This window comes from Ursus arctos, unplaced genomic scaffold (genome assembly GCF_023065955.2).
Source record: "Ursus arctos isolate Adak ecotype North America unplaced genomic scaffold, UrsArc2.0 scaffold_7, whole genome shotgun sequence".
Classification (NCBI taxonomy): Eukaryota; Metazoa; Chordata; class Mammalia; order Carnivora; family Ursidae; genus Ursus; species Ursus arctos.
This window is the reverse complement of record NW_026623089.1, coordinates 79,424,608-79,452,164: the sequence shown is the minus strand read 5'-3', so window position 1 is coordinate 79,452,164 and position 27,557 is coordinate 79,424,608. Positions and strand designations below refer to the sequence as shown.

The 27,557-nt window shown below is 46.8% G+C and overlaps 2 protein-coding genes and 2 pseudogenes across 6 annotated transcripts in view; 1 reads left to right on the top strand and 3 right to left on the bottom strand.

Moving 5' to 3' along the window:
• The window catches only part of LOC113258957 (interferon-induced protein with tetratricopeptide repeats 1-like), a 39,338-nt gene extending 12,193 nt beyond the window's left edge, over positions 1-27,145 (bottom strand). Inside the window, exon 1 of one of the 4 annotated variants that reach the window (XM_026504072.4) lies at positions 27,057-27,145. Coding sequence is in view for 1 of the 4 variants with exons in the window: in XM_026504071.4 (XP_026359856.1) it covers positions 27,057-27,085 (29 nt within the window). In the remaining 3 variants the exon portion in view is untranslated. The remainder of the gene's footprint in view (positions 1-27,056) is intronic. The other 3 variants (XM_026504071.4, XM_057308538.1, XM_057308539.1) reach the window with 3 other exon arrangements.
• Positions 5,676-7,583, top strand: LOC113258961 (triosephosphate isomerase-like; annotated as a pseudogene).
• On the bottom strand, positions 8,016-9,869 carry LOC125282774 (interferon-induced protein with tetratricopeptide repeats 1B-like; annotated as a pseudogene).
• Positions 8,016-27,160, bottom strand: LOC113258955 (interferon-induced protein with tetratricopeptide repeats 3-like). Of its 2 annotated transcripts, XM_057308537.1 has the most exons (3): positions 27,057-27,160; positions 17,634-17,751; positions 12,113-14,068 (listed from the first exon to the last, which is right to left on the bottom strand). In XM_057308537.1, the coding sequence occupies exon 3, from the start codon at positions 13,918-13,920 to the stop codon at positions 12,610-12,612; it is 1,311 nt and encodes a 436-aa protein (XP_057164520.1). In that variant the 5' UTR covers positions 13,921-14,068; positions 17,634-17,751; positions 27,057-27,160; the 3' UTR covers positions 12,113-12,609. The 2 variants fall into 2 exon arrangements, with proteins under 2 accessions (XP_026359855.1, XP_057164520.1); XM_026504070.4 differs by lacking the exon at positions 17,634-17,751 and having other exon boundaries at positions 8,016-14,068; positions 27,057-27,139.
• Between the last annotated feature and the right edge of the window lie 397 nt (positions 27,161-27,557).

Genomic DNA, 27,557 nt, shown 5'->3' with positions numbered 1-27,557 from the left:
ATAGAGAAGAAGCTGGTGAAAGGAGTTTCACTGATCACACTAATTCCTTTCTCGGGCTCTGCATGACCTTGTGGAGAGCGGGAAGGGGGGCGATGCCAGGCGTGCAGAGTCCACTGAGTCCGGGGCCAGGGATGCCTGTGAACATCAGCTTCTGTGAACTTGCCAAGCTCATGCCCCAGATCTGTGCCTCTATTGGCTCATCTGGAAACAAAGTGTTCCTTTCATAGTATAAAATTCTGCACATATCTCTAAACTGGAGTCTGAACCCAAATTTGTTGCGATTGTCTGAGAGGCTGTGTTTTACTAGTTCTACTCTGCCTTTGTTTTGCATACCCTTCCTGAGAATGGCCAATGACAGTAAGAGCCTGTATCTAACCTCTTCCTTGTTCATTGGAACAGAGAAAATGTCTGTGCGAGCATCTTGAGACTTCCAACAGAACACGTTAGGCCTTAATGACAGTATTTTTAATTGTCTCTGTGGTAGTGGCCTAAAGCTTCTTGTTTCTCAGACTTGACTCTCATAGCTGTGCAGGGGCACTGTCCAGTTCTGTCCGGTTCTCTAGGTGCCCGTGGCTCTGTTTAATCAGCTGAAAGAGTAATAGGTGCTGGGGCGCCTGATGGCTCAGTCAGGTCAGCATACGACTCTTGGTTTTGGCTCAGGTTATGATCTCAGGGTGGTGAGTTTGAGCCCCACGTCAGGCTCTGTGCTCAGCAGGGAGTCTGCATGAGATTCTCTTTCCTTCCTTTGCCCCTCCTGCTTGTGCTCTCTCTCTCTCTAAAATAAATAAATCTTTAAAAAAAGAATATTAAGTGCTTATATAGATTTAGTATTCCTAACAACTCTCAAAAATATAATAGCAGTTAATCCAAATAAGTTCATGTGCCCTAGGATTAATCTTTTCTTTTTTAAGATTTTATTTATTTAGTTGAGAGAGGGAGAGAGCACAAACTGAGGTAGAGGCCGAGTGGGAAGGAGAAGCAGGCTCCCCACTGAGCAGGGAGCCCGATGCGGGGCTCGATCCCAGGACCCTGAGATCATGACCTGAGCTGAAGTCAGATGCTTAACTGACTGAGCCACCCAGGAGCCCCTAGGGTTAAACTTTAATAAATAAAAGCTAACCGAAGTTTGTTGGTTTAATTAAAACTGGCATGTTTTCAGAGCTAGCAGCATTAGATGTAATGCAGATAAGCAACTTTTTCTATCTGGGTTTACTAATCATACAAGGTCATGTTACCTCTGTTATAGAATTTGTCAGCAAGAAAGATAATTTAAAGATAACAGTTAGCTGTTTAATGTCTTGTGAAATGTTCATGACTCATCTAAACATAATTACTAAGAACAAGTGAATTAAATAGATATAAGTAAGATAAACTTTATAAATTAACTTTCTAGCAATATTGATGTCTTCAGAAATAGTGTGCCCAAATCTTTTTGGCAACTTAAAACTCCAACTTAAAACCTTGGAGTTTTGCTGAGTTAAATTAGATGATGGCTAGTCATTAAATATTTAGGTCATTTCCTAATAAGATAATACATTGAGATATTGATCGCTAAGCATAAGTTTATTTGCTTTTGTCTTTTAATTTTTACAGAGAGACTATATATATAGTCTCTATATAAGTCTCTATATAAGTCTCTCTATATAAGGTGTTTTTTTTTTTTGGTTTTTAATTTTTACAGAGAGGTTGTATACATATAGACTTTACATATATTTAGTCCTATTAATAAATAGGTTTTATGACAAAAGAATTTAAATTACCATGAGGAGGACTATACTTCTAGAAATTATGAAATGTGTTTATAAATTTGCCAGGCCGTTATTGTTGCTTTCTTAGTTTTCACTAGGAAATAAGAATTCTAAGAGTTAAAAATTCTAATTAGTATATGTAAAAGTAATTACCAAAAACATTTTCTTAGATTATAGGTCTGTTCTTTTTTAAAAAAGGACTTTATTTACTTGAGAGACAGAGAGAGTGCGCAGGCACACCCGAGTGGGGGGCGGGAGGGGCAGAGGGAGAGGAAGAGAGAAAGAGACTCTCCAGGAGACTGCATGCTGAGCACAGAGCCCAGTGGGGCTTGATCTCATGACCACTCCCCAAAATTGACCCCTGGCTTGAACTCATCTGCCCTCCACCGCCTGTTAATGACTCTATAAATACTCAGCATTGCTGGTTTGATGTATGCACCTGAGGGGTATATTTTTGTTTGTGGATATGATCACCAGTCTTGGGCTTATGAATGTCTTGATAGTTGGAAAGCCATTGGTGGCATGTGTTTTTCTTGTTTTTTATGTTTTTTGGCATTTAACATCCTCTTTAACTTCCTCAAAATGGCTACAACCACTACTCCCGAATCTTACTCAAGAAGGAAAAGGGCCTTATCGATAATAGATGATTACCCTGATGAGGAACTTTTTGAATATGAAGACAACAGCTGTGGTCATAGCCAAGGCTGTGACCTTCCTGCCAGATATTCTGGGGATCAGTTTAACCAATACCTTGGAATCATAAATTCATGGCTTGAAGTAGACATGGCCAACTTAGAAGTTATGATGAGAAACCATGTTAACAGAAGAGCTCGCTCCACTGCCTGAACCGTTGAGACCCAAAAAAAGCTTTAGATTCCCTAGCGCAAGTGATCCTTGGTAGTAGAATAGCATTAGACTGTTTATCTGTAGCTCAAGGAAAGCTCTGTGCCGTTGCTAACACCTCATGTTGTACATGGATAAATACCTCTTCACAGGTAGAAGCAGAACCCCTAAATTACTCAGATGAGCTAAATCCTTAAAGAGACATTCATATTTTACATCAAAATGGTTTGATTTTAATTTCACCTATTTTTAGCTGACTTCCTACTAGACGCAGAACTCTCTTATCCTCAGGATTGCAAATTTTTGTGCTGTTAATTAGTGTCTTAATTTGTGCCCTATTCAGCATCTTCAAACTATTTGTGTCATGCATTTATTTCTTTTTGCTGTTTCTCCCCAAAATATTGTGACGGTAGCTCAGAGACTGGAAATGATTGACCAAGCCTTCCCTCCTGAACATCTTTCCTCAACTGACCCACTGATGCATCTGGCTAAGGACAATGCCCAAGATCCCCTTCCCTGAGTCTCCCTGTTGCTCAAATGTGGACATGGTCCTTAGGACGACAACTCCTGCATATACATCTTTTTCTCCTCTGTGGGACACGCCGTATCGGAAATGAGCCTTCTTATGATGGATAAATATCTCTTTGCCCATCAGCTTGAAATTTGTTAAGAGGAGGGGTGCCTGGGTGACTTAGTCAGTTAAGTGTCTGCTTTTTGGCTCAGGTCATGATCCTGGGGTCCTGGGATTGAGTCCTGCATCAGGCTCCCTGCTCAACAGGGAGCCTGCTTCTCCCTCGGCCTCCTGCTTGTGCACTCTCTGTCTCTCTCTCATAAATAAATAAAATCTTTAAAAAAATTTGTTAAGAGGAGACCATTAGACTTGCTTCCCTGAAAACTGAATCTGGGGTATGTCAGACCTGTCACATAGGCATTTGGGTACCATTGTCAGCCACGTTTTTTTGTGTGGCCTGAAATAATAAAACCAGAAGAAGCTTATTGAGACAGAAGAACAGCAAGTGTTTGACATGAGAGAATAGAGAACTGAGGTGAGAGATGGAAGGTTCTGATGGTGCCTTTCGTCCACAGCTTCACCATCAAGAGTCAAGGGGCAAGGACTGTGTGCAGTGTCTCGTGGTGTTTCCAGGTGACTACAGAGTTGAATGAAACCTGATTACCAATGACTGTGGACCTGGCACCATCTTGAGGGGCGTTCCTAGTGGCGTAAAAACTCAGTGACTGGCCAGTGTTTGGACCCAGATCTGCCTCCCACCGTACAGGAGAACTTCAGCCCTCTGTTGCCTGTCATGGAGGTTGGTGGCTGTATTCTGGATGGCTGTGTAGGAAAGGAGAGATTGAGGGAGGTAACCCCATTTTCAGTTAGTCTCCTAACTATAGAAGGAATCTACTGTAACATATAAAAACCTACTCTTACTGAAGTGGTCAGGATTCTGTTGCTTTTGGTTTCAGCCTGACAGAAATAAGCAAGCCACCTGGTTCAAGAACGAAAGGAATGAGCCAAATGCCAAGAAAGCCTCTTAACCCCTGATCACTTGGGCAGGAGTGAAGAGCAAGGTGTGGTTTGACATAAGAGTGCCCAGCTCACCGTGCATCTCAGCCCTCACCACTAATATAAGCTTCCTTGGAGGTGTCCTAAACTAGCCAGAAAGGTCTGCACAAATAAAAGCTTCTCAATACATAAGACAGGTTTATCCATATGTTCTGACAAATGCTCAGGCCATAAGCAAATGCCAAAATACATGAATTAGAAGAGCTCTCCTGTTTTGGGAGGCAGGTGTCTTTGGAATTCTTGCAGAGAAAGGCGATTGGGTTTGTAATTTTCCAAATGCACTGGATAGCATGCAGAGAAGCAGACAGAATGTCTGTCATTATTGTGCATTTGGCAGCAATCCCGGTTCTGAGGAGCTTTGGCTCAGAGTGAACAGATATTCAGAATCTTGCCCATGAGTGACATTAGAGAGAGCAGAAAGGAAATAGCCAACAAAGGACACACACATGCACGCCTGTGAGTGACTGTGTGTGTGTTTACAGTTGAGAAAGAAAACAAGAGCTGGAGAAAACAAAACTTTCAGAAAATGAAATTTCACCACTAGGCGATGATGAGTCCATTACCAGGAGTCTCAGACCAGCTCCCTGAGGGACTGACCAGCTGGGACGAGTCGCTTCGCCTCCATGAAAATCAGTCTCCTCAGCTGGTAAACCAGTGATTTGGAATAGATGATTGGATCTCAACCCTCACTGCACGCTATAAGCATCTAGGGGGTTTTAAGAGTGATGCTAACTAGGGCGCCTGGGCAGCTCAGTGGGTAAAGTGTCTGCCTCGGCTCAGGACCGCGTCGGGCTCCCTGCTCAATGGGGAGACTGCTTCTCCTTCTGCCTCTCCTCTCGCTGGCACTCTCAATCTCACAAAAATAAAAAATCCTTACAATAAAAAGGAGAAGAATGCTAACTAGGCCCCATCCTGGGCCAATTGAGAAGTCTGGGAATGGGCCCCCACCCCTGTCTCTGTGTTAACAGAAATCCTCAGGTGATTTTGATGCACAGCTGGGCAGGAAGCAGGCCCTAGATGATCCCTGCAATCTACTGTATAACTGGAATTCTCTGAGGGACCTGGGACTCCATCCCTGGACCTACGTTCTGTTCTGCGTGGCCCGGATTCAGTGTCTTCATTACTCTGTGCCTTATTTCCCCACCTGCACAGCAGACAATCACCTCCACAGTCTCTTCCTGATGCATAGGACGGCATGGAAGAAGAATGGAAGTTTGAGTGTCTGGACCACTGTGTGAAAAGCATGTTCTTGGCTTTTGGGATTATTCCCAAATACTTGGAATCACATCCGTGGAGAAGAACTCAAAGACACAGAAATCCTTTGTTGCGAACGGTCTAATGGATTTCACATCTTCAGCCCTTCACTTGTCCTCTCAGTCCACCTTGACCCCCAGTTTGGCCTACTGCAACATAATCAAGTACTAACTGAATTTGTATCATTGCCTTTTTGACATTTCAGGCTTATTCTGAAATAATTACAGGCTCGCAGGAAGTTGTAGGAGGAGCCTTGTATGCCATTTGCTCCACTCCCCCCACCTGCCCGTGGCTCATTCCTGTATAACTGTAGTACAGTGTCAAAACCAGGAAAGTGACATTGGCATTCTGTGTATATTTTAAAGATAAAACAGACCATGAGTTCATCTTACAAATTCAAGTTGATAAGATTTTTACTTAACCTAATTGACGTTACATCTGTGTATCTTTTCTCCTGAACTGAATGTCTAAGTGATGCTGATATTCATATGATCTATTCCACAATGCACCTCAACAGCCTCAGAGTAAGAAAATCAACAAAACAACCTTCAAAATGATGGCTGAGTATAGTTTAAGATTTTTTTTACTTTTGCTGTTCCTTTCGTCCATAAGCTATATCCTTCTAAAAATAGACAATCAAATTACAGCGTACGGAAAAATCACTGGGGTGGGGGGGTGATAGTGACCTTCGGAGTGTTGGTTCCAGCACCATGGTGCCCTCAGGAAGTTCTTCATGGTGCGGAGCACTGTAAGATGAATCTGGGGAAACGCATCACCACTCTGAACGCTGCCAAGCTGGGACAGACACCTAGATAGTTTGTGTGCTCCCCCCCCTCCCCACGTGGCCTAGGCCCGGCAGAAGCAAGATCCCAAGACTGCAGTGGCTGGGAGAACTGCGACGCAGTGACTGATAGGGTCTTTCTTGGGTGCTCAGCCCTGGCCGTCCTGGGGACTTGGAAAAAGGGCCTGTCTTTGGGGAGTCAGATGAGCAGATAGGGAAGAAAGGGGCCCACACCCTTGCAGAGGGACTGCGGAGAATCGCCTGCACTGGGGAGAAGCTGCATGAGAGGGAAGCTGTCATCACTTTTGAGCAAACTGCGGCCACCATAGATAACGCAAAAGACTGGAGCAAGTTTGTCCTGGCCTATGAGCCCACGTGAGCCATTGGTACTGGCCAGACTGCAACTGTACTTCCTAAGTACACGAAACGCTCCAGGGATGGCTTAAGTCTCACGTGGCCGATGCAGTGGCCCAGAGCATCCTGTTTATTCGTGGACGTTCTGGGACTGGAGGAACCTGCAAGGAGCTGGTAAGCCAGCCTGCTGTGGGTGCCCTTCTTGTGGGTGGTGCTTCCCTCAGGTCCAAACTGGGGGACGTCATCAATGACAAACTGCGCCCCATCCATTCCCCCTACTCCTCCTGCTCAGCCAGGGACAAGGTAGCTCAGAGGCGCAATCACTGCGCACCCTACGGCCCCCCAGAGCTGCACATGCTTCTGGATTGTGTCACCTCCACCTCCTCACGGCCTAATCCAAACTGTACCCCTTCTTTACCTTTACCCCTACCCTGTAATGGTTGGGCCAGGCCTCTCCCTTCTCCACTTATTGTCATGGTTAGCACGACACAGGTGACCAAGGCGGCTCTCCTTGGCTGAGAGGGGAAAGGCGTGGAGTTGGCTCGCGGGTCCCCTCGGTCCTGAGGGCAACAGAGAGAAGCCAGCTTCTTCTCCCGTCTCGCGCCACGAGGCCAAGAGCTGAGAGCCGGGGGTGCGGCTCTGTCCCACGGAACCGACTCCTGTGTGTGTTGTGTGTTGAGTGTTTGTGAAGTTCCACGTCTGGGGAAAAGAAACACCCGGTGCTTCAAACAAATCACCTGGAATATTTTCTCTCCATGGGCTTTTATCCTCTAGCCCATATATATTTTGGTTCCCTTGCCTCATTTTTGTTTCCCTTTTAGATTTTTTCCCCTTTCTATCCGAACAGTTTTGTTTTGAGCGTCATCAAACAGAGATAAGTAGAGAATTTTACAACGAACACTAGTTGTAAGTGTTCTTCTCACCACCTGGATTCTACAGTAACATTTTACTGTATTTGCTTGATTCCATATCTATTCATCCTCCAGGTCTCTATCCATTAATTTATCTTTGTTTTTGTTGTGGTGTAAGCAAGCTGTCAGTACCACTAGCTGACACGTCAGCATGCATACCGTGATGACTTTAGTCCCATCTTGTTTGCAAGAAAAAGAGTATTCCTGCTCTAGTAGCTTTTTGCAGGTTAAATATAATAAATTCGTTCTTTGTTTAATAGCAATAAAGTTGAAAAGGGTGCTAATTACGTGTTTTGTGTTCCCTGAATGACCACCCCCAACACCGGTCAGTTCCAGGCCTCAGGGAAAAACCAGCCTTATAATCCCATGGCCTGTAGAAGTAAATCCCTACCCAATATTTTAAAAAAATTCTCGGTAGTGTTTATATTCCCAAGGCTTCTACTACCTTTGACCTTCTACTGCTCTAGAAGTTGCTTCTGTGTTTTTCGACTTCCACCCAAACATAGAATATACACCTTTAAAAAAGTTCCACCCATAAAATGCACTCAGAGACATTGTTAGCTTATCAAGTGGTTAATTTTACTGAATGTTTTGGGAGAAAATATTTTAGTTAGAAACAGGAGAAGATTATATCATGCACGCACAGCAAACACTTAAAAACTGCGTTAATGTATTTGTCACATTTAGCTGGCATGTCCTAAATCAGCTTTCCCTTTGTCTTTCCTCAATACGTTTTAATTTTTCTTAGATGTGAGTACATGTCCGGCAACATGTTTGGAACACATAGATCCTTTGTGATTGCCAGTAGCTGGACAAACGTATAGCGAAGAGTTTGAGTTCCTTAGGAGGTTAGAGACTTGGCTCACTGAGCAGCAGGTCTTGGCAGCAGGACGGCCCTGGGAAGTGGGCCCCAGGGCTGGAACACGGTAGTGACCCCCTGAAGTCCCTTCTCCTTTTTTCTTTCTCATCTTTGCTCATTTGCTTTGCCTTCAGATCTGGTAGGTCAGCGTCCCTGGCCACATGGAAAAGAAAATCCTTTCTGTTTTTGTTTTCTGTTTCCTATGCCTTTAACTTCTGAGTGGGTAGTAGTGTCAGGTATTTTCCAAATATAGAATGCACATGTGCATAAATAATCAGGAATGCGCCTGTGTGAGCTCAAGAATCAGCCAGTGTGGAGGGAGATGCATGAGGCATGTGTATATGAGTAGCCTGTGCCCTCGGTTCAGGATCACCGCCTCCGGGAATTCATGCCTTGAGTGCGCAAACCAAGCAGCAGGAGTGTCTTTGGATCAGTGTATGGGTGTCCTGTGGGTGTGTGCCTGCAGATGCCGGGTGTGTGCACGCAGCTACGCTGGCATGTGACTGGTATGTAAGACTCCTCTGTTCAGGAGACCAGACAGACTGAGGGTGGAAGGTGCTCTTCCCAATGCAAAGCCAGAGGGGAAAGGACTCTTGTTGGTCTAGCAGGTAGCAGGTGCCCCAAACAGCCTTCATCAGCCTTGGCTAATGAGTACAGGGATGTCTTATAGAAGAGTGGATGCTCCTTTCACAGATGCATGGACGGAGGGGGAAAGAAGAGGGGAGGGGATCAGCGAGGAAAGAAAGAGGAGTGTCAGTGGGCAGCTGAGTCTGTGTTCTATCAACTGTTTTTTATTTCAGCATGTTCTATGTTTCTGAAAGTGGCGATCAGCAAAGATGTTTGTTCTACTTAGCTATGAGCATATTAAATAGGTAATGGTGACCTCTAGTTCAAATCACGGTGTTGAAATCAGCAGCCAGCCTGAGAGCCTTCTCATAACACACCAAGGCTTCCCTCACTTCCCCTTTCAATTTGTGGATGAACCCAAGGATGCTTAAACTTTCCACCATACAGATATTCTGATGAACACGTCTTTTAGCCAGCTTCTCTAAGGCAGTAAGAATCTTTCCCCTGGTGCTGGAGGCTACTTTGATTTTGAGACCTTTTAAATAATGGGTGATTGCTTTATCTGCAGATATCTTGTGCAGTTCTTGGAAATGGCCATAGTGGTAATGCTCAACACTTTCTGAAAAGTGTCCTCAGCCTTTGTGTATTGGCCTATTTCTGCATACAGGTCAGCCAGTTCAACGTAAGCCAACTCAAATGTGGGCTTTATCATCAAAGCCTTTTGAATTTCATCTATAGCCAAGTGAGCCAACCTGTGGACATTTTCTCTATCCTTTCCTCTGGGCTGCCAGTTGGCAGCTCTCTTTATTTTGATCATTTGTGCCCTGTAGGAAAGCCCTATCTGGTGGTGCAGGAAGGTGGAGGAGGGGGTGGCCCGCAGGGCCATTTCTAAGAGCCGAAGAGCTTTATCCAGAGAGCCTTTTCTTCGGTAGAACTTGGCCACGTATCGGAGGACGTAGGTCTGTGAGGACATGTTGGTCAGTCCTCATCCAGAGAGAGATCTTGTACTACTATCTTTATACTGGAATGCATAAAATAGATACATTTCCTGTATGATATTCCTTTTCCGGGTGCGCAAACCAAGCAGCAGGAGTGTCTTTGGATCAGTATATGGGTGTCCTGTGGGTGTGTGCCTGCAGGAATCACACACAGGAGTCAGTGTGAGGGAGGGGAGTTTGGAGTAAGTGGAGAAAATGACAGGAGAAGATTCTAGTAGAAATCCACAACTTGGGGCTCTGAGCTGCCCCTGCGGTAGAGCCTGAAGCCTCTTGGCCTGTGCCAACAGAATCAGGAGATAGCACGGCAGAGCGCACAGAAATGCACGGGAGCAGGGTGGTTTGGTTTCATACAGTTACGGGCTTGAGTGCCAGTCATACCTCTTCCGAGCTGTGTGGCCTCGGGCAAGCTAGCAAACCTTTCTGAGCCTCATACCTTCCACATTGGTTTTTAGATGCTAGCAATGGGCTTAGCACAGATCCTGGAACGTGGTTCGGAGGCCAGGACATAAGCCTGCTATTGTTTTATTGTTACTGTTTTGTAGCTTGGGACACTTACCATTTTATCTTCCCAGCACCCTCTCCTAGGATTCGGAGAAGTTGTCTTGGAAGGTGTGACCCTGAGCTGGTGATAATGGCAGTGTCACAGTTCTCAGTGGAGACAACGTGTTCCTATATTCCTCAAAATTTTTTGAGAGCCTCGTTCATTCCAGGCACTGAGTGGCTAAGCTTGAGGGGAGGAGTCCATGGTTTCCCCTGGGGAGGTGGACCCCCGCTCCTCCAATCGTCTCTTTTGTGGACAGCCCTGGGATCTGCTGGGACATGCTGTGTGGCCACCAGGTGAACCCGCACTTCCGCCTGGCTGGTAAAATGGGGCCAGTCTCGGAGCTCTATGTCCCCACCAGCTTACTAGTTGGGTAAGGTTGGGTATGGTCCCAGGTAGTAAGGAGGAGTGGACGTCCGTGAAAACCAGCAATTTATGCAACCCCCTCTGGGTCTCCGGAGGCCCCATTGTGTGAAGTCAGGGCCCCACCAGGAAGTGCGGGGGACGTTCCCTCAGACAACGGTACACTGTAGGTGCAGAGGTGTCTTTTCAGTAAAATTGCCCGAGCAGCAAAAGAAATCACAGCGTACGCCATGTAGGTCAGGACCGGTCAATAGCAATTCTGGGAGCCTCAACACCATCTGGAGGGTGGACGGGACTCTGAGCCTGGAGGGACAGCCTGGGTGTAGTCCAGGATCCTTCTGGGAGTCAGCTGTGTGCAATCCCTGGGGATGGGACCAGGTACCCCTGCTGGCAAAACCTGTGCTCTCCCTGATCGCGACTACTGTTTAAAACCTCTGTGTCCCTGAGCACGTGTGTTTGCTTCTAGATAGCCCGTTCCTCACGTATACGCCCCCCAGCTGTAGCCGTAGCCAGTCCCCACCTTGCCCCCAACCCCACGCTCTTCCACGCTGTCCATGTTGGTTTCCATGGTAATATTCTTTATGCGGGCCCAGCACCTCCTCTGGAACCGGACACGAGAGACGGTGCTGCTCTAGGCCAAGGCTAGCCAGGCATCAGCAATGCACTGCTGGGCACTCAGCCGCCCCCCAGCCTTCCGGGAGCCAGCAGATAGTTCAGGGCTGGGGGGGCATTGCTGCTTGTATAGCCAATGTAGCTTATGAAGCATCTTCCCGGAGTTCTCCTTCTGTATGAGGAAAGGGTCAAGTTTCTGACTCTCCACTCATATAGGAGATGGGAATGCCAGGCCCTCTGTCTTGCCTGGGAACTGGCATGTAACAATCTTCCCCTGCACACACACAATCAGATGATACCACTAGGAAACCATACGCATGCAAGCCTTGTAAGTGGGGTGAGGAGAGGTGGATGGTTGCTGCATGGTGGACGACACTGTGGGTTTCCCCAGCTGGGAGGTGACTACTTGAATATTTGCATTCGCTTAGGAGGGTGAAGATCTTTGCCTCCGACCAGCCTCGTCCTGGTGCCTCTTACACACAGTCAGGGAGGCCACTGCCCAGGTATTTCTGCTCAGGAGCAGCAGCTGCTGACCGGGCCCTGGGCTCAGCCAAGGCCCCTGGCCTGGAACAGGAGTCAAGGGCAGGCTGGCTCCTCCTTGGAGCTAACGGGGCATGTGGAGAATAGTACGGCATGGCTCTATCATTTACCCACTGTCCCTAGACAGAGTCCCGAAGAGACACCTGGGGAATGGTTATCACTCTTAGTCACACATGCAAACCACACAATTACTTTAATCCTGAGTTGACATTTTCAAATTTATCGTAGCATCGCTATCCAGAACACACATTTATTGCTGTCTCGCAATCAAGAATGTATATAAACACATGGCTGAAGCCGAGAGGAAGACATAAGCAACATTCCAGGGTTAGTCCAAAGGGGGCTAGTCTTTCAAGGGGTCCAGAAGGCTAGAGAGCAATGGGGCAGGGGCCGGGAGAGCTGTTGGCAGGCAGCGGCCAGCTATGAGCCTCGGTAAGAAGGGCAGAGTTGGGGGACATCTGAAGCACGGAGCGCAACTAAGACTTAGCATCATGCAGGCCCCAAGCCCTGCATCCACGGGTCATGTCATTGGAAGGCCCACTGACTAGAGGGGTGTATGCGGCTGAGATGGAAAGGAGAGACAGATACGAGGAAGCAGTTCCACAAAGTGTCCTAAAGCAGTCCCGGGGCATCCCAGGTTCCCTGACTGTGCTCCTATCCCTCCCTGCCTTTCAGCTCAGGGCTCCGGGAGCTCTGGGAGTGGGGTTGTGCGGGCCCCGGCCTGCTGCCTCACTGCCTTCTTCAAGCTCAGACGGCGGCAGGAAAAGGCTGCCTATGCCTGTGGGGCTGTTCCGTAAGAGGTAGCCCAACTCCTTCTCGAAACATTCAGCTGCCTGCTGCAGCTCTCCGTTCAGCTTGTGGACTAATCCTTGGAGATACCAAGAATTCGGTGCATTTTGTGGAAGCTGATTTCCAGCTCTGTTCTGTGGTGGGTATTTCGTCTTTCCTGCCTCTGTTGATTTGGTGCTTGTGGGCAAACCCTCCAAATCACGTTGGGTAGCAGTGTCTTCAGACTTCCCATGACACCCAGGAAAGTCGCCATAGTGCTGGTGGGGTTGTTGCCTCTGGGTGCCGGGGAGCTCCTTACTGCAAGCTATCTGATAATAGTCTTCTGTTTCCAGGAGCTCATCAGAATAGGCATACAGCGGATCTACGCCCTTGTCAATAGCTTTAATCACGTAGTCAATAGCACACTGCTTTAGCTCTCCAATCTTCTCTCCATTCCTACTAGCTTCAGATTCCCCTGCATTCTGAATTTGTTTGACTTTTGCCCTGTAGCAGCACGCAATCTGGTGGTAGAGGTAACCATTGTTTGGAATGGACTTCGATGCCCTTAGAAACAGTTCAATAGCTTTGTCTAGATCACCTTTTTTTTGGTAAAACGTGGCTGCATTGCGAAGGACATCTGTTTGGCAAGGCGTGTTCCCCAGGGCCTCTAGAACCAGCCGCTCCCCATCATCCTCTTCATTCATCCTCTGCAATTTCAGGGCCAAGAGCACTTTGATGTACTGATTGTCGGGATTCAGCTCAAGGGCCTGCTTCAGAGCGTCCATGGAGAATGGCTTCTGTGGTTTATTATCCAGACAGTACGTGGCAATGGCCAGTCCGGAAGAGAATTCTGGGTGATTGGGCTTCTCTTCTAGAGCTTTCTCAAAACACACCTTGGCCCTTTCATTGTGCTTTGCTCCACACTTCAGCCGTGTCCACCCTTCTTCGCAGTCAAGCTCGGGACACTCGATACTGTATGGGTTTGAAAACTTCTCGCAGACGCGTCTCACCTTGTGGACATACCTCTGAGCGTCTGCGAGTCTGCCCAGGTGATAGTAGACCCAGGCGTAGTTACCCCAGGTGACCAGACTGCGGGTTCCCGCCTGCTCGGCGTGCTCCCGCTGGATCAGCGCCTCCGCCCGCCGCAGGTGCTCCAGCGCCGCCTCGCCGCGGCCGTTCACGTGTTGTATGTAGGCCAAGAGGTTGTACGCCATCGCTCTGGAGTCTGTGTCTAAGAATGCAATCTGGTGACACACTCTGTCTTCTAGATCACCCGAGACGCCATCTGGTTTCAGTAAGTTCCACGTGAAATGGCATTTCAGCTGTGAAAGGGCTTTCTCCAGAGAATCCTTGTTGACCTCACTGTGGAGAAAATAAACAGGGTCACTGTGTTGCCGGGCGTTGCACCCTGGGCCGCGGCGACACGTTGTTCGTGTGTCAGCTTGCCAGGCCGTGGGGTTCCCGGTGGTTGGTGACACATGAGCTCGGGGGGTGTGACGGTGTCCCCAGGAGAGATGAGCAGCTGACTCGGGGGACGGAGTGAGAGCAGACTGCCCTCCCCGTGTGGATGGGCCTCACCGCGTCTGCTGAGCGCCTGAGTAGAACCAGAGGCAGAGGGCGTGTGCAGTCTGTCTGTCTGTCTGTCTGTGTGAGCTGGACATTGTCTTCTCTCTCCTTAGACTGGAGCTTCTACCGTCAGCCTTCCTGGTGCGCAGTCACACTGGGACTGGAGCTTGTGGCGTTATCCCTCCAGTTCTCGGGCCTTTGGACTCTGACTAGAATTACACGCTTGGCTCTCTGCTGGGTTTGTAGCTTGTGGACAGTGGACCGTGATTATGACCCTCAGCTTCTGTCATCCTGTCAACCAGTTCCTGATAGTACATCTCTCTTTTTCACTTTGTGTGTGTGTATGTGTATATATATATATATATATATATATATATATATATATATATATATATGTATATACACATACACACACACACACACGCATATATATATATATATATACACATACACACACACATATATATATTTTAAACCTGGAGTAGGTGAGAATCTTTGTTTTAATCTTTATTTTACAGGAAAGTAAAGAAAAAAGTAGGTAAAAATAAGTATGTTTAGAAATTATTGTAGAAAGAATAAAAAAGAGGGTTAAAATTCTCAGTGAGGAACACCAAAAAATATGTCCAATTATATAAAATATGTCCCTTGCAAGAAATGGGACTAGGGCTGAAGATCCAGTTTGGTTTTGCTGTTGACAAATACACAAGGTCACAGAAAACCCAGCTGAGGTCAAACGTGGTGAGTCCACTATTTGTACCTGCCTACTCTTGATGTGAGCGAGGCTGATGGCTCCAGTGCAAGGCCGAGCTGATGACAGGACAGTCAAGAGTTCTCCATCCTGGAGCCCATCCTGTCTTAACCCTCAAGTGGAAGCTGAAGAAAAAGCCCTTAGTGAAGCCTGAGCTCTCGAGTTGGCTGACTGAATTTCCTCTATTATGGTGCTCAGAATCGTCTACTTCTTGGCCAGCAAACATGGCGAAGAACCTGGAACAACTACCTTTAGCAGATGCTTGCTACCTCTCTGCAGCCTTGGTGGTGGGGCCTGACTTCACCCAGCAGCTTATATGTCTATACATGTATCTCCTACTAGTTCTGCCTCTCTGGAGAGCCCTGACTAATCCACACCCTGAGTTTTTCTAGACAGAAGAGGAGGTACCCTCCCTCTTGCTTCCCAGCTTCACCTCCTATAGCTGTGGTCTGTGCAAGAATCCACGGAGCACGTGCCTTCCACCGCATGGGCAGACATGCAAGGCAATGTGGGGTGGGGTGCATGGGAGGAGAGGAACTGGGACCTCTTGTCCTGCTCCATTAGAAGTCAGGGCTCAGTCCTCACATTCTGGGCAAGGTTGATTCAGCCATCTGACGACCCTTCACAGGGCTACTCCTTTGTGTCACTTGGTTAGTTTTGAAGTATACTAATTTCATGGACTAGCACAATATCAGAAAAAAGTTATGTGCCAAATAGGGTTGCCATCTCATGGGAGAAAATGTATCCCCAAAGATACCAACCACCTATGCTTACCAATACCGTATTAAAGAGAAAAAGAAAGAAGCATTTTTATCGTTACTGAAGAAGGAAGAAACATAAAATCAGAATAAAGGGAAGTCCTTTAACTACTCAAAATACATTTTGCTCCCTGAGGAGCCACTGACTTTATCTGACTTTATTTGGAGTTTCCCGTGGACCAGCATGGCCCACACACGCTGCTGCCCGTGCTCTGCTCTAGCTTCTTTGTCTCTCCAGCAACATCTAGCTAAGCCGTTGCTGCCCCAGTGTGATCGCATCTGAGATGCTCCATAGCGAGAGACACAGAAGCGAGGGAATCGACCCAAGGCAAGGCAAGGGAGGGTTTGCTGTCTATCTAGATACCTTTTATGGGTGGGCCTCTATTCATGGCAGTCTTTTCCATTCTCTTGGTCCCTGGCTAGAGCACCACAATGCCAATCTTTTGTCTCCATTCTAGGGTTTTCCAATTTGGCTTCATCTGGTGAGTCTAGCTGCCCTGTTTGAGGGACTACAGATCATAACTCAGGGTAGCAATTATTAGAAAATAAATATTAAGGACAAGTGACAAAAATGATCACTGAACAAATATGTTTGTAACCGTTAAGCAATCAAGGGACAATAAAGGCATTTCTGTGTTTCCACATTAGTTAACTGTGCTGATTGCCCAATGAGGGCATTTGGAGAGAGGAAGGCAGGCACGAGTTTCAGATCAGTAGAATGTATCTGTAGACATAGGTGCCTGGAAGTAATGGGTGGACACTCTAAGGATTAATGGAGGGTATTCACCCAACTTCTCAGTGAGCCTAGAGAAGGGCAGGTGACTTTAGACGTTTTTGCTGCAGCAAAACCAGGAACCACCTTGCCAGTTTGATCACACTATCTTTCTTTTTTTTTTTCTTATGGTGGTGATGCCGGTTGACATATCAGCAAACCAGAGGGATCTTACCACACTACGTTTTTTAAAAAAGATTTTATTTATTCATTTGAGAGAGAGAGAGCACAAGCAGATGGAAAGGCAGAGGTAGAGGGAGAAGCAGACTCCCCGCTGAGCAGGGAGCCTGACACGGGAATCGGTCCCAGGACCCTGAGATCGTGACCTGAGCCAAAGGCAGATGCTTCACCGACTGAGCCAACCAGGACCCCAACAGACTACATTTTTAAGCACTTATTGGTAAAGATTCTCTCTCCAAGATGAAATATATTCCCACCCTGTCATATAGAAGCTCCAGGAGATGTCAGTGGCTGATGAAGTGTACGGCAAGCAGAAAAGCTTGCTCTCCGCTCCAGAACCTGTAAGAGCATGGAACACTTCAGAATATTCCATCCATACCACCTCTTCACCAATGCTAGAGTTGGCCATGCTAAGACATTTATGGTAACAAAGGGCAGTTTATTCAGGAAGATAGCCAACTATGTAAGTGGAGGAGTAAAAAGGTGTGCTTTCAAACTTAAATTATATACCTAAAATAATCTGTTATCGATATAAGATGTTTTACTTAAGCCTCATGGTAACCACAAAGAAAAAACCTATATTAAATACACAAAAAGGTAAAGAGAAAAGAATACAAGCATACCACTACGACAGAGAAGCGTGAAATCACAGAGGAAGAGAGCAAAGGAATGGGAAGGAAGCAAAGGGATTATAAAACAGGCAGAAAACAATGGACAAAGCCATAGAAAGTTTATAACTATTCCATGTAAATGAACCAAATTCTCCAGTTGAAAGACAGAGAAGGGCTGAATGGATGTAGAGAACACACGCTGCCTCCAGCTTTCGGGACACACACACTGAAAGGGAGGCCATGCATGGGTAGCTCTGTGCAAACCAAAGGAAGCAGCGCTGGCTCTACTTACATCGGATGAAGTAGCTTTCAAGTCAGAGGGGAAGACAGTCATTACGTAACGACAGAGCAGTCAGTCCAAGAATAGGATAGGACCTTTATAAATGCTTATGCGCCCAACCCAGGAGCACCTAAATACATAAAGCAAATATTAATAGCCCTGCAGGGGGATAGGCAGCTACACAGTAAGAGCAAGGGACTTCTGTACCCCTTTCAGCAGTGCATAGATCATCCAGACAGAACATGAATGAGGAAACATCGGAACACTTCAGATCAGAAGAATTTAGACGTTTGGAGAACATTCCGTCCAATGGCAGCAAAATACACCATCCTTGGAGGTGCACATGGAACATCCTCTAAGCCAGATAGTATTTTAGGCCACAGAGCAAATCTTAAAATTAAAGAGGACTGAAGCCATATCAGGCACCTTGCCTTTCTTTCTTTCTTTCTTTCTTTCTTTCTTTCTTTCTTTCTTTCTTTCTTTCTTTCTTTCTTCTTTCTTTCTTCTTCCTCCCTCCCTCCCTCCCTTCCTTCCTCCTTTCCTTTCCTTTCCTTTCCTTTCCTTTCCTTTCCTTTCCTTTCCTTTCCTTTCCTTCTTTCCTTTCCTTTCCTTCTTTCCTTTCCTTTCCTTCTTTCCTTTCCTTTTCTTTCTCTTTCTTTCTTTCTTTCTTTCTTTCTTTCTTTCTTTCTTCCTTCCTTCCTTCCTTCCTTCCTTCCTTCCTTCCTTTCTTTCTTTCTTTCTTTCTTCTCAGATTTATTTATTTATTTTAGAGAAAGAGAGAAGGTGTGTGGGGAGGGGCAGAGGGAGAGAAAGAATCTCAAGCAGACTCCCCGATGAGCGTGGAGCCTGATGTGGGACTTGATCCCACAACCCTGAGATTATGCCCTGAGCCAAAACCCAGAGTCACGAGGTCAACCAACTGAGCCACCCAGGCACCCCGAGTTACTGCCTTTTTAAAAACCAATACCCATTGTAAATGGGATGGATTCCCTAATTTCTCTTTCTTCAGTCTCATTGTTCGTGTATAGAAATGCAACTGATTTCTGAGCATTGATTTTGTATCCCACCACATTACTGAATTGCTCTATAACTTCTAGTAGTTTCAGAGTAGATTCATTTGGGTTTTACATATAGAGTATCATGTCATCTGCAAAGAGAGACAGTTTGACTTCTTCTTTGCCGATTTGGATACCTTTTATTCCTTTTTGTTGTCTGATTGCTGTTGCAAGGACTTCTAGTACTATGTTGAATAAAAATGGTGAGAGTGGGCATTCTTGTCGTGTTCCTGATCTTAAGGGAAAGGCTTCCAGCTTTTCCCCATTGAGAATGATATTTGCCGTAGGCTTTTCATAGATGGTTTTTATGAGATTGAGGAATGTACCTCTATCCCTACACTCTGAAGGGTTTTAATCAGGAAAGGATGCTGTATTTTATCAAATGCTTTTTCTGCATCAATTGAGAGGATCAATAGCACCAAAAATCATACGTTATCTTGGAATTAACTGAACCAGAGACATAAAGGATCTATATTCTAGAAACTTTAAATCACTCTTGAAAGACATTGAAGAAGACACAAAAAGATGGAAAAATATTCCATGCTCGTGGATCAGAAGAATTAACATAGTTAAAATGTCCATGCTACCCAGAGCAATCTACACTTTCAATGCTATCCTGATCAAAATAACAATGGCATTTTTCAAAGAACTGGAACAAATAGTCCTTAAATTTGTGTGGAACCAGAAAAGGCTCCGAATTGCCAAGGAATTGTTGAAAAGGAAAAACAAAGCTGGGGGCATCACAATGCCGGATTTCGAGCTGTACTACAAAGCTGTGATCACAAAGACAGCATGGTACTGGCACAAAAACAGACACATAGACCAATGGAACAGAATAGAGAACCCAGAAATGGACCCTCGGCTCTTTGGGCAACTAATCTTTGATAAAGCAGAAAAAAACATCCAGTGGAAAAAAGACAGTCTATTCAATAAATGGTGCTGGGAAAATTGGACAGCTACATGCAAAAGAATGAAACTTGACCACTCTCTCACACCATACACAAAGATAAACTCCAAATGGATGAAAGACCTCGATATGAGACAGGAATCCATCAAAATTCTAGAGGAGAACATAGGCAGCAACCTCTACGAATCGGCCACAGCAACCTTTTTCATGACACATCTCCAAAGGCAAGAGGAACAAAAGATAAAATGAACTTGTGGGACTTCATCAAGATAAAAAGCTTCTGCACAGCCAAGGAAACAGTCAAAAAAACTAAGAGGCAGCCCATGGAATGGGAGAATATATTTGCAAATGATACTACAGATAAAGGACTGGTATCCAAGATCTACAAAGAACTTCTCAAACTCAATATATGAGAAACAAACAAATCATAAAATGGACAGAAGATATGAACAGACACTTTTCCAATGATGACGTACAAATGGCTAACAGACACATGAAAAGATGTTCAAAATCATTAGCCATCAGGGAAATTCAAATCAAAACCACACTGAGATACCACCTTACACCAGTTAGAATGGCAAAAATTGACAAGGCAAGAAGCAACAATTGCTGGAGAGGATGTGGAGAAAGGGGGTCCCTCCTACATTGTTAGTGGGAATGCAAGTTGGTACAACCACTCTGGAAAACAGTGTGGAGGTCCCTTAAAAAGTTAAAAATTGAGCTACCCTATGACCCAGCCATTGCACTACTGGGTATTTACCCCAAAGATACAGACGTAGTGAAGAGAAGGGCCATATGCACCCCAATGTTCATAGCAGCATTGTCCACAATAGCTAAATTGTGGAAGGTACCGAGATGCCCTTCAACAGATGACTGGATTAAGAAGATGTGGTCCAGGGGCACCTGGGTGGCACAGCAGTTAAGCGTCTGCCTTTGGCTCAGGGCATGATCCCGGCGTTATGGGATCGAGCCCCACGTCAGGCTCCTCTGCCATGAGCCTGCTTCTTCCTCTCCCACTCTCCCTGCTTGTGTTCCCTCTCTCACTGGCTGTCTCTATCTCTGTCAAATAAATAAATAAAATCTTAAAAAAAAAAAAAAGAAGATGTGGTCCATATATACAATGGAATATTACTCAGCTATCAAAAAGAACAATTTCTCAACATTTGCTGCAACATGGATGGCACTGGAGGAGATAATGCTAAGTGAAATAAGTCAAGCAGAGAAAGACAACTATCATATGATTTCTCTCATCTATGGAACATAAGAACTAGGAAGATCGGTAGGGGAAGAAAGGGATAGAGAAGAGGGGGGTAATCAGAAGAGGGAATGAAGCATGAGAGACTATGGACTCTGAGAAACAAACTGAGGGCTTCAGAGGGGAGGGAGGTGGGGGAATGGGATAGGCTGGTGATGGGTAGTAAGGAGGGCATGTATTGCATGGTGCACTGGGTGTTACACGCAACTAGTGAATCATCGAACTTTACATCAAAAACAAAAACAAACAACCAAAAATCCAATACCCATTTGCCAAGGCTTCCTCACTTACTAATTTAGCTCCTACGTGTTTTTGAAAGTTGCTCCAAATAGTCTTTATATGTATATGTGTGAAATTTATGAAATTATTGAGCAATAAATAAATTCAGATATTTAAAGGGGAAAAAGCAATCGGGTTAGGATGACTGCTGCAGAAACTTGATAAAGAGAATGTCTAAGTTCAGGTGAAACTTGGGGAGTAGAATGCCCTTCCTACCTGGAGATTCTGTCTCTACTAGAAACCCTTGCGTGGCGGGAGTCCCTCTGGCCCAGGAAGAGACTTCTCACGGCCTCCAGCTGCAGCCAGGAGGTTTTGCTGAGCAAAGCAGGTAAACTGGCAGTGCTAATCCTCAGGAAATACCCAGATCTGACCCACTGAGGCTCCTTGTTGCTTCTCTCCCCCACCTTCCTGGATGGTGACAGTCTGTTGGCGGGCCCCACGGGCCCCAGCGTAGATGCCACTTCTACTTCCAAGGCTTAGTCAAGGCCATCACTAGAGTAGAATCTTGAAATGTTCAGAAAGAGGCCCTTACCTTATAATGATAAGAGCAGGAATTTCCAGGGAATTTCTGAGGCCCCTTGTCGCTTGGGGTGCTCTGGTTATGCTCCCGCTGACCATGTGCCCACTTAGTTGGTCAGAAAGGGCACCACTGAGGGAGCCCATCACTTCAGAAAGTGAGCCAAGGAACTCTCCAGAGCAGTGCTGCCCCCACTCTGATGTGCACAGGGACCAAATCACCCGAGGGCCTTGTGCAAACGCAGATCTGGATTCGGCAGGGGTGGGAAGCTGTCAGGCTCGGCTCACACTGCGAGTAGGAGCGGTAAGGCTCCAGGAAGATTTCCCTTTTTGGCAGAGATTTCCAATCACCAGTCTCTCATCCTCAAACACCCCTTCAATGGCCTTGCTTTGTATCTGCGTCCGTCCCAGGCCACCACCCCCCACCCGCTCTGGGTGTCCTGCACTCACACTTGCGTACGCACAGTGTGGGGAGCATTTCGTGTTAGGTGAAGTACCTGTACCTCTCGAAATACGTATTTTTTCTCTGGGCCTCGTTTCTGATCTACTCAACCTGGATTTCAGAACGCAGGGCCTGCCGGTGTGCATTCTAACAGAGCGCCCTGCTTGGGTAGGGCACCCACCATCTGCTACAGTTCACTTTGTCCATGTTCATCGTCCACAGGAGAAGCCTGTGGATGATGTTGGGCCAGTAAGATGATGCCTCAGGTAGACGCCGTCAGCTCAGAAGAGTTTTTTTCTACTGCTCTAGGTTCTTTGGCTAGTCTGGTAATTAAGTTGACATAAGACAGATGAGCAGGGAAGAAAATCTCCCATTTCGTGGGTGCAGGAGCCCCATGAAAGTGTGAGACCCACAGGCCGTCCGGCCGCTGAGGCTCATGCGCCCACTGAGGACTGGATGGGGTCTGGGGTCTCAAACCGGCGGGGAGAAGTTCCCAGGAAGAGGAGTGAGACATAGGTAATCAGCCTGTGCCCTGCTGTGCATGTGAGTCTTTCAGATAAAAAGCTATCTCTGGTCACAGCTCCGTTTGGGGGCAGGCCCCATATCGAAATTCTGTCAGGCAGTTAAGGGAGAGGTGAAGGTTCTTCTGGAGCTGCTGGGTCTCGACTGCATTTGGCTCAGAATAACCCACAAGCCAAAGTGGCACATTCCGGGACTGGCATTCCTTCCTCCCTTTCAACATATTTCTCAGTTCTGAAAGAGCACATTTCCGGGGAAGGGCAACCCCGTTATGACCTGGAGTTGTGCAGTGCTGCCTTAGTCATCAGCACCTGGGCAGACAAGTAAACACACTTTTGAAATAACCACAACCACCACAACAAAACTCACTGACTCAGTCTTTTCACATAAGAAACAAAACAGGAGCCAGGACCTCCCGACTCTTCTGGAGGGCCCCAGCCCTTTCGACGGGATTTCACCAAAAGGATCCGGGATCCAAGCATGCTCTCCCTCTGGGCTCTCTCAACAACTCCGGCCCCTTCCCACCCACCAGGTCCAGCTCCCCGGGGAGCACTTCCCTCAATGTCTGTAAATCAGAACTGGTCACAGAAATAAAAATGCGTGAGCTGTTAAGATAGATTTATGACCGAATGAGATAAAAGTGTATTTAATCTCTAAGCAAGCACGGAGTCGGCATCGCTTGGGAAGTAGCATGCGAGAACAAGAGTTGTGGGAAATTCTCAACTTTCTATCCGAAAAGTCGGGCAGATTTCCCTCATGATGGCTGTTTCTCTCAATTCTGAAAAGCTGGGGTCCAGGCTGATTTTATCTTCTGCTCAAGGACGGAAGCAAATGCTGAAGAGCCCCCCCCCCCACCCCGCCCCGCTCCCCGGGGAAGCTAGTCCTGAGGTCTGTACTTTGATCAAACGGGAAGGCACAGTGAGCCTGAGGTCGCGCTATCTAGATCCCCTCCAAGGAGAGGCTGAAACGAATGTGTCAGAGCTGAGGTCACCCTCTGAAGGGAACAGGGCTCCACACAAACTGGTGGGGGTTTGGAAAAAGGCATTGTAGATACAGGCCCTAGTCCCAAAGCGTCTGTTGAAATCTGGGGGTGGGCGTGGGCTCAGGAATCTGCATTCGTACAAGCCCCCTGGGAATTCTGTACCTGCAGGAGCCCCTCCCTGTACCACACCTTGAGAAGCACTCTTCCACAGGGACTGTGAAAGGCAGATTCCATGCACTGGTCAGAGATAATGCAGTGAGTCTACTGGTGAGTCCAACAATCTAGAATAGAGGAAAATGACCGCAAGACACCCTGATTTCTGTCTCCCTTTCACCGCTCTGGGTTATTTCTTAAAATCGTGCCACTAAGCCTCATTTCCTTACATTCGAAATGACCTTGAATGAATTTCCTTTTTCCTTCCAGCCGAATTCTAGGAGGTAGGCCCTGGCGAGAACCACTTTTCCCCTCACCTAAGGTGTGGCTCTGTGCACTCTAAGGATGGAGTTTCCCTCGCAGCTCTCCTCACGCTCCAGTAGGGACCCTGACGGCCTAGTCCTTTTAGTCCCTGCCCCTGCTCTCTACCGGGAGCATAATTAATAGCCTGAAGACACCCGCCCTTTGGCCTTTATGCCCAGTTACATGATGCTCAGCGCTAATGACGCTGCTCTGACACCTGCTCTCTGGGGCAAGTACTTCGCTCTCTGAGCCTCATTTTGCTCATCTCGAAAATGAGGCTAATAAAAAATCACAGTTCCTCCTTCCCCAGGCTATTGGGAAGATGATCTGAACGTGGAAAGGACTTAGCAGAGTAACACTACCGGGACTGCTGAGCACATAGAAACTGTTACAGCCACGATCGCTGGCATTAGTAGTGTCATAGTTCTAAGTGAATTTTTCGTGGGGCAGAGGAGGGCACCCATCAGCCAGCTGGCAGGTGCTAGGGGTGTCCCCGAGGTGCTTTTCCCCTTTGGCAATTTTAAGCCCTGTTGGCAGGGAGCAGCGCCACCTGCCTCTGTCCCTACAGTCTCTGGGAACAGGGCAGCTTGATGTGGGTGTCAGTCCGCCAGAGCCCAGAGGGCCCCCGGGCCCCACATGTGCTCAGGTCAGGGGCTCTGGACACACCCAAGCACAGGCCGCTGTAAAGCCTCTTGGGCAAACTGGCTAACGAGGTGCTGGGCCACATTTTCTGGTCAGCCCCACTTATGGAGACACGTATTTAGAAAAGCATAACCCGGAGAGGGAGTTAAGATGGCAGAGGAGTAGGGGACCCCTCTTTTAGCCGGTCCCATGAGTTGAGTTGCATAGGTACCAGACCAGCCTGAACACCCACGGAATCAGCCTGAGATGCAGGAAGATACATCTGGATCTCTACAAATGAACATCTCCAGCGCTGAGTATTGAGGTACGAAGCGGGGAGCCGTGAAACCGCGCACAGATATCAGAAGATAAATGGAAGGGGGAGGGAGCCGCCGCGTTCGGGCGCCGGGAAGCGGTAGCCACCTGCACGGGGGAGCGGGCGGACTCGGGGACCAGCATCCGGGAGAGAGCGGACTGAAACCGGGAGCTGGGAGTGCGCGTCACCAGACTGAAATGGAGCTCCGGTGTGCTCACTGGAATCAGACTGAGACCGGGAGCTCTTGGGGGGGGGGGGGGCGGCAGCTGGCAGCTGGCGGTGTTAGAAACACAAAGGACAGAGACCCGCCGGCGTGGGATCCCTCTTACATTGTTGGTGGGAATGCAAATTGTTACAGCCACTCTGGAAAACAGTGTGGAGGTCCCTTAAAAAGTTAAAAATTGAGCTACTCTATGATCCAGCCATTGCACTACTGGGTATCTACTCCAACGATACAGACATAGTGAAGAGAATTGCCATATGCACCCCAATGTTCATAGCAGCATTGTCCACAATAGCTATATCGTGGAAGGAACCCAGATGCCCTTCAACAGATGACTGGATTATGAAGATGTGGTCCATATATACAATGGAATATTACTCAGCTATCAAAAAGAACAATTTCTCAACATTTGCTGCAACATGGACGGCACTGGGGGAGGTAATACTAAGTGAAATAAGTCAAGCAGAGAAGGACAATTATCATGATTTCTCTCATCTATGGAACATAAGAACTAGGAAGATCGGTAGGGGAAGAAAGGGATAAAGAAAGGGGGATAATCAGAAGGGGGAATGAAGCATGAGAGACTTTGGACTCTGAGAAACAAACTGAGGGCTTCAGAGGGGAGGGGGGTGGGGGAATGGGACAGACTGGTGATGGGTAGTAAGGAGGGTACGTATTACATGGTGCACTGGGTGTTATGCGCAACTAATGAATCATCGAACTTTACATTAGAAACCTGGTTTGTACTGTATGGTGACTAACATAATATAATAAAAAAACATTAAAATAAAAAAAAAGCATAACCCGAATCACTTGGCGGTGACTTCCTCTTACCTAGCGCATCCCCAAATACCAGCCTGCAGAGCATTTGTGGGGAGAGGGAGGGGGGCTTTCTTTCCTCACTCCCTGAGTGGTCACTGGGATCCTCCCTCCCCATGGGTGTTTGATGGGAGCAGCTTCTTCTTCTCTCAGCTCTATCTGATGAAAGAACTTCAGCATGTCTACAAGCATTTTAAAGAACCAAGTTCGCTGAGATTATACTTTACAGACAATAAAACTTTAGGTGTTCAGTTTGATGAATTTTGACCGATATATATACCCAAGCAACCACCACCACTATCTCCTAATAGATTTGACCTCATCCCCAAAGATTCCCCAGTGTGCCCTCCTGGCCAGCGCCACCCGCCCCCACCATCCGGGCAACCACTGACCTGCTTCCCATCCCTAGAGATGACATCAGTAATAAAAAAGAGATTAGGTCACTACGTTTTGAAGGGAGACGGCTTCCTGCTCCCCGGCTCTCATCACAGAAATAAAAACAAACCCTAAGCTTCTTGTTTTGTTTTTGTATAAGATTTCTGGGGAAATGCCCATCTGTAAGAATTGGTTCTTCCACTTGCCACCTTGGACCGATCAAACGTTTCAGGGCAAAAGTCCTCTCAGCAGGAGTGGAGTTTGCTCTACCAATTCCATCTTTAATAATATCTGCTGAAAAGAAATGCTTCCTTGTAAAATGGCAAGAAGAAAACCTCTTAGTCCTTTCAAAGAAAACAACCACCAAAAACCCCTAACGAGTAACTTCCCCGAGGTCTCACTTTGAATCTGCAAACTGTGCTTGACTGGGTCAAACACTCCTGCCAAGCCTTTCTGTCTTCCAGGCTCCCAGCGAGGGGAGCAGTTCTAGAAGCTCCGGGAGCCTGAGTGTGTCCACCGGAAAAAAACACAGAAACAGAAAGTGCCCACACTGAGAAAGGCACGCTTCATCCGTGAGCAGCCAGACCACACGGGACCCTGCCTGCACCCAGGCTCAGTTCACAGTCCTCATCCAAGATCAAGGGTACTGACGCATTCCTATGTCACTGACCTCATGTCTGCAAACTGCTCCTCTTCCATTCTGAAGAGCAGTGCTCCAAGCTGATTCGTTCTTCCGAAATTTTCTGAGTCTGCCTCAAGTTAGCACTGAAGGAGCTATATAAGGGGTGTGAGGGCAGTGGGGGGGGGGGGCACATCAGCTGATGTTTTATCCTGTTTCTAAGCGATTGCCTCAGTAAAGGGGAAGGGAAATGGAAAGTGAAACTGATTCCGTTCAAGAGGAGGAAAAGAAAACTTAGGGTGGAAATCTGTGATGACTCAGTCAAAGCATGTTGTTTAAAAACAGGACTCTGAAACTTACCGTTGGAGAGAATGTGAAAGCACTCCCAGGAATCTGACCGTAAATCTAGGGCAAGTCCCAGGAAACGGCTTTTCTTTTTTTGCAAATGAACATTTCATTTTATTTATCTTGTTTGAAAACAAGAAAACCATTAAATACAATAAAATCATACAGGTACAAGACACAAGAAAAATATTTTTTAAATAACCTGTT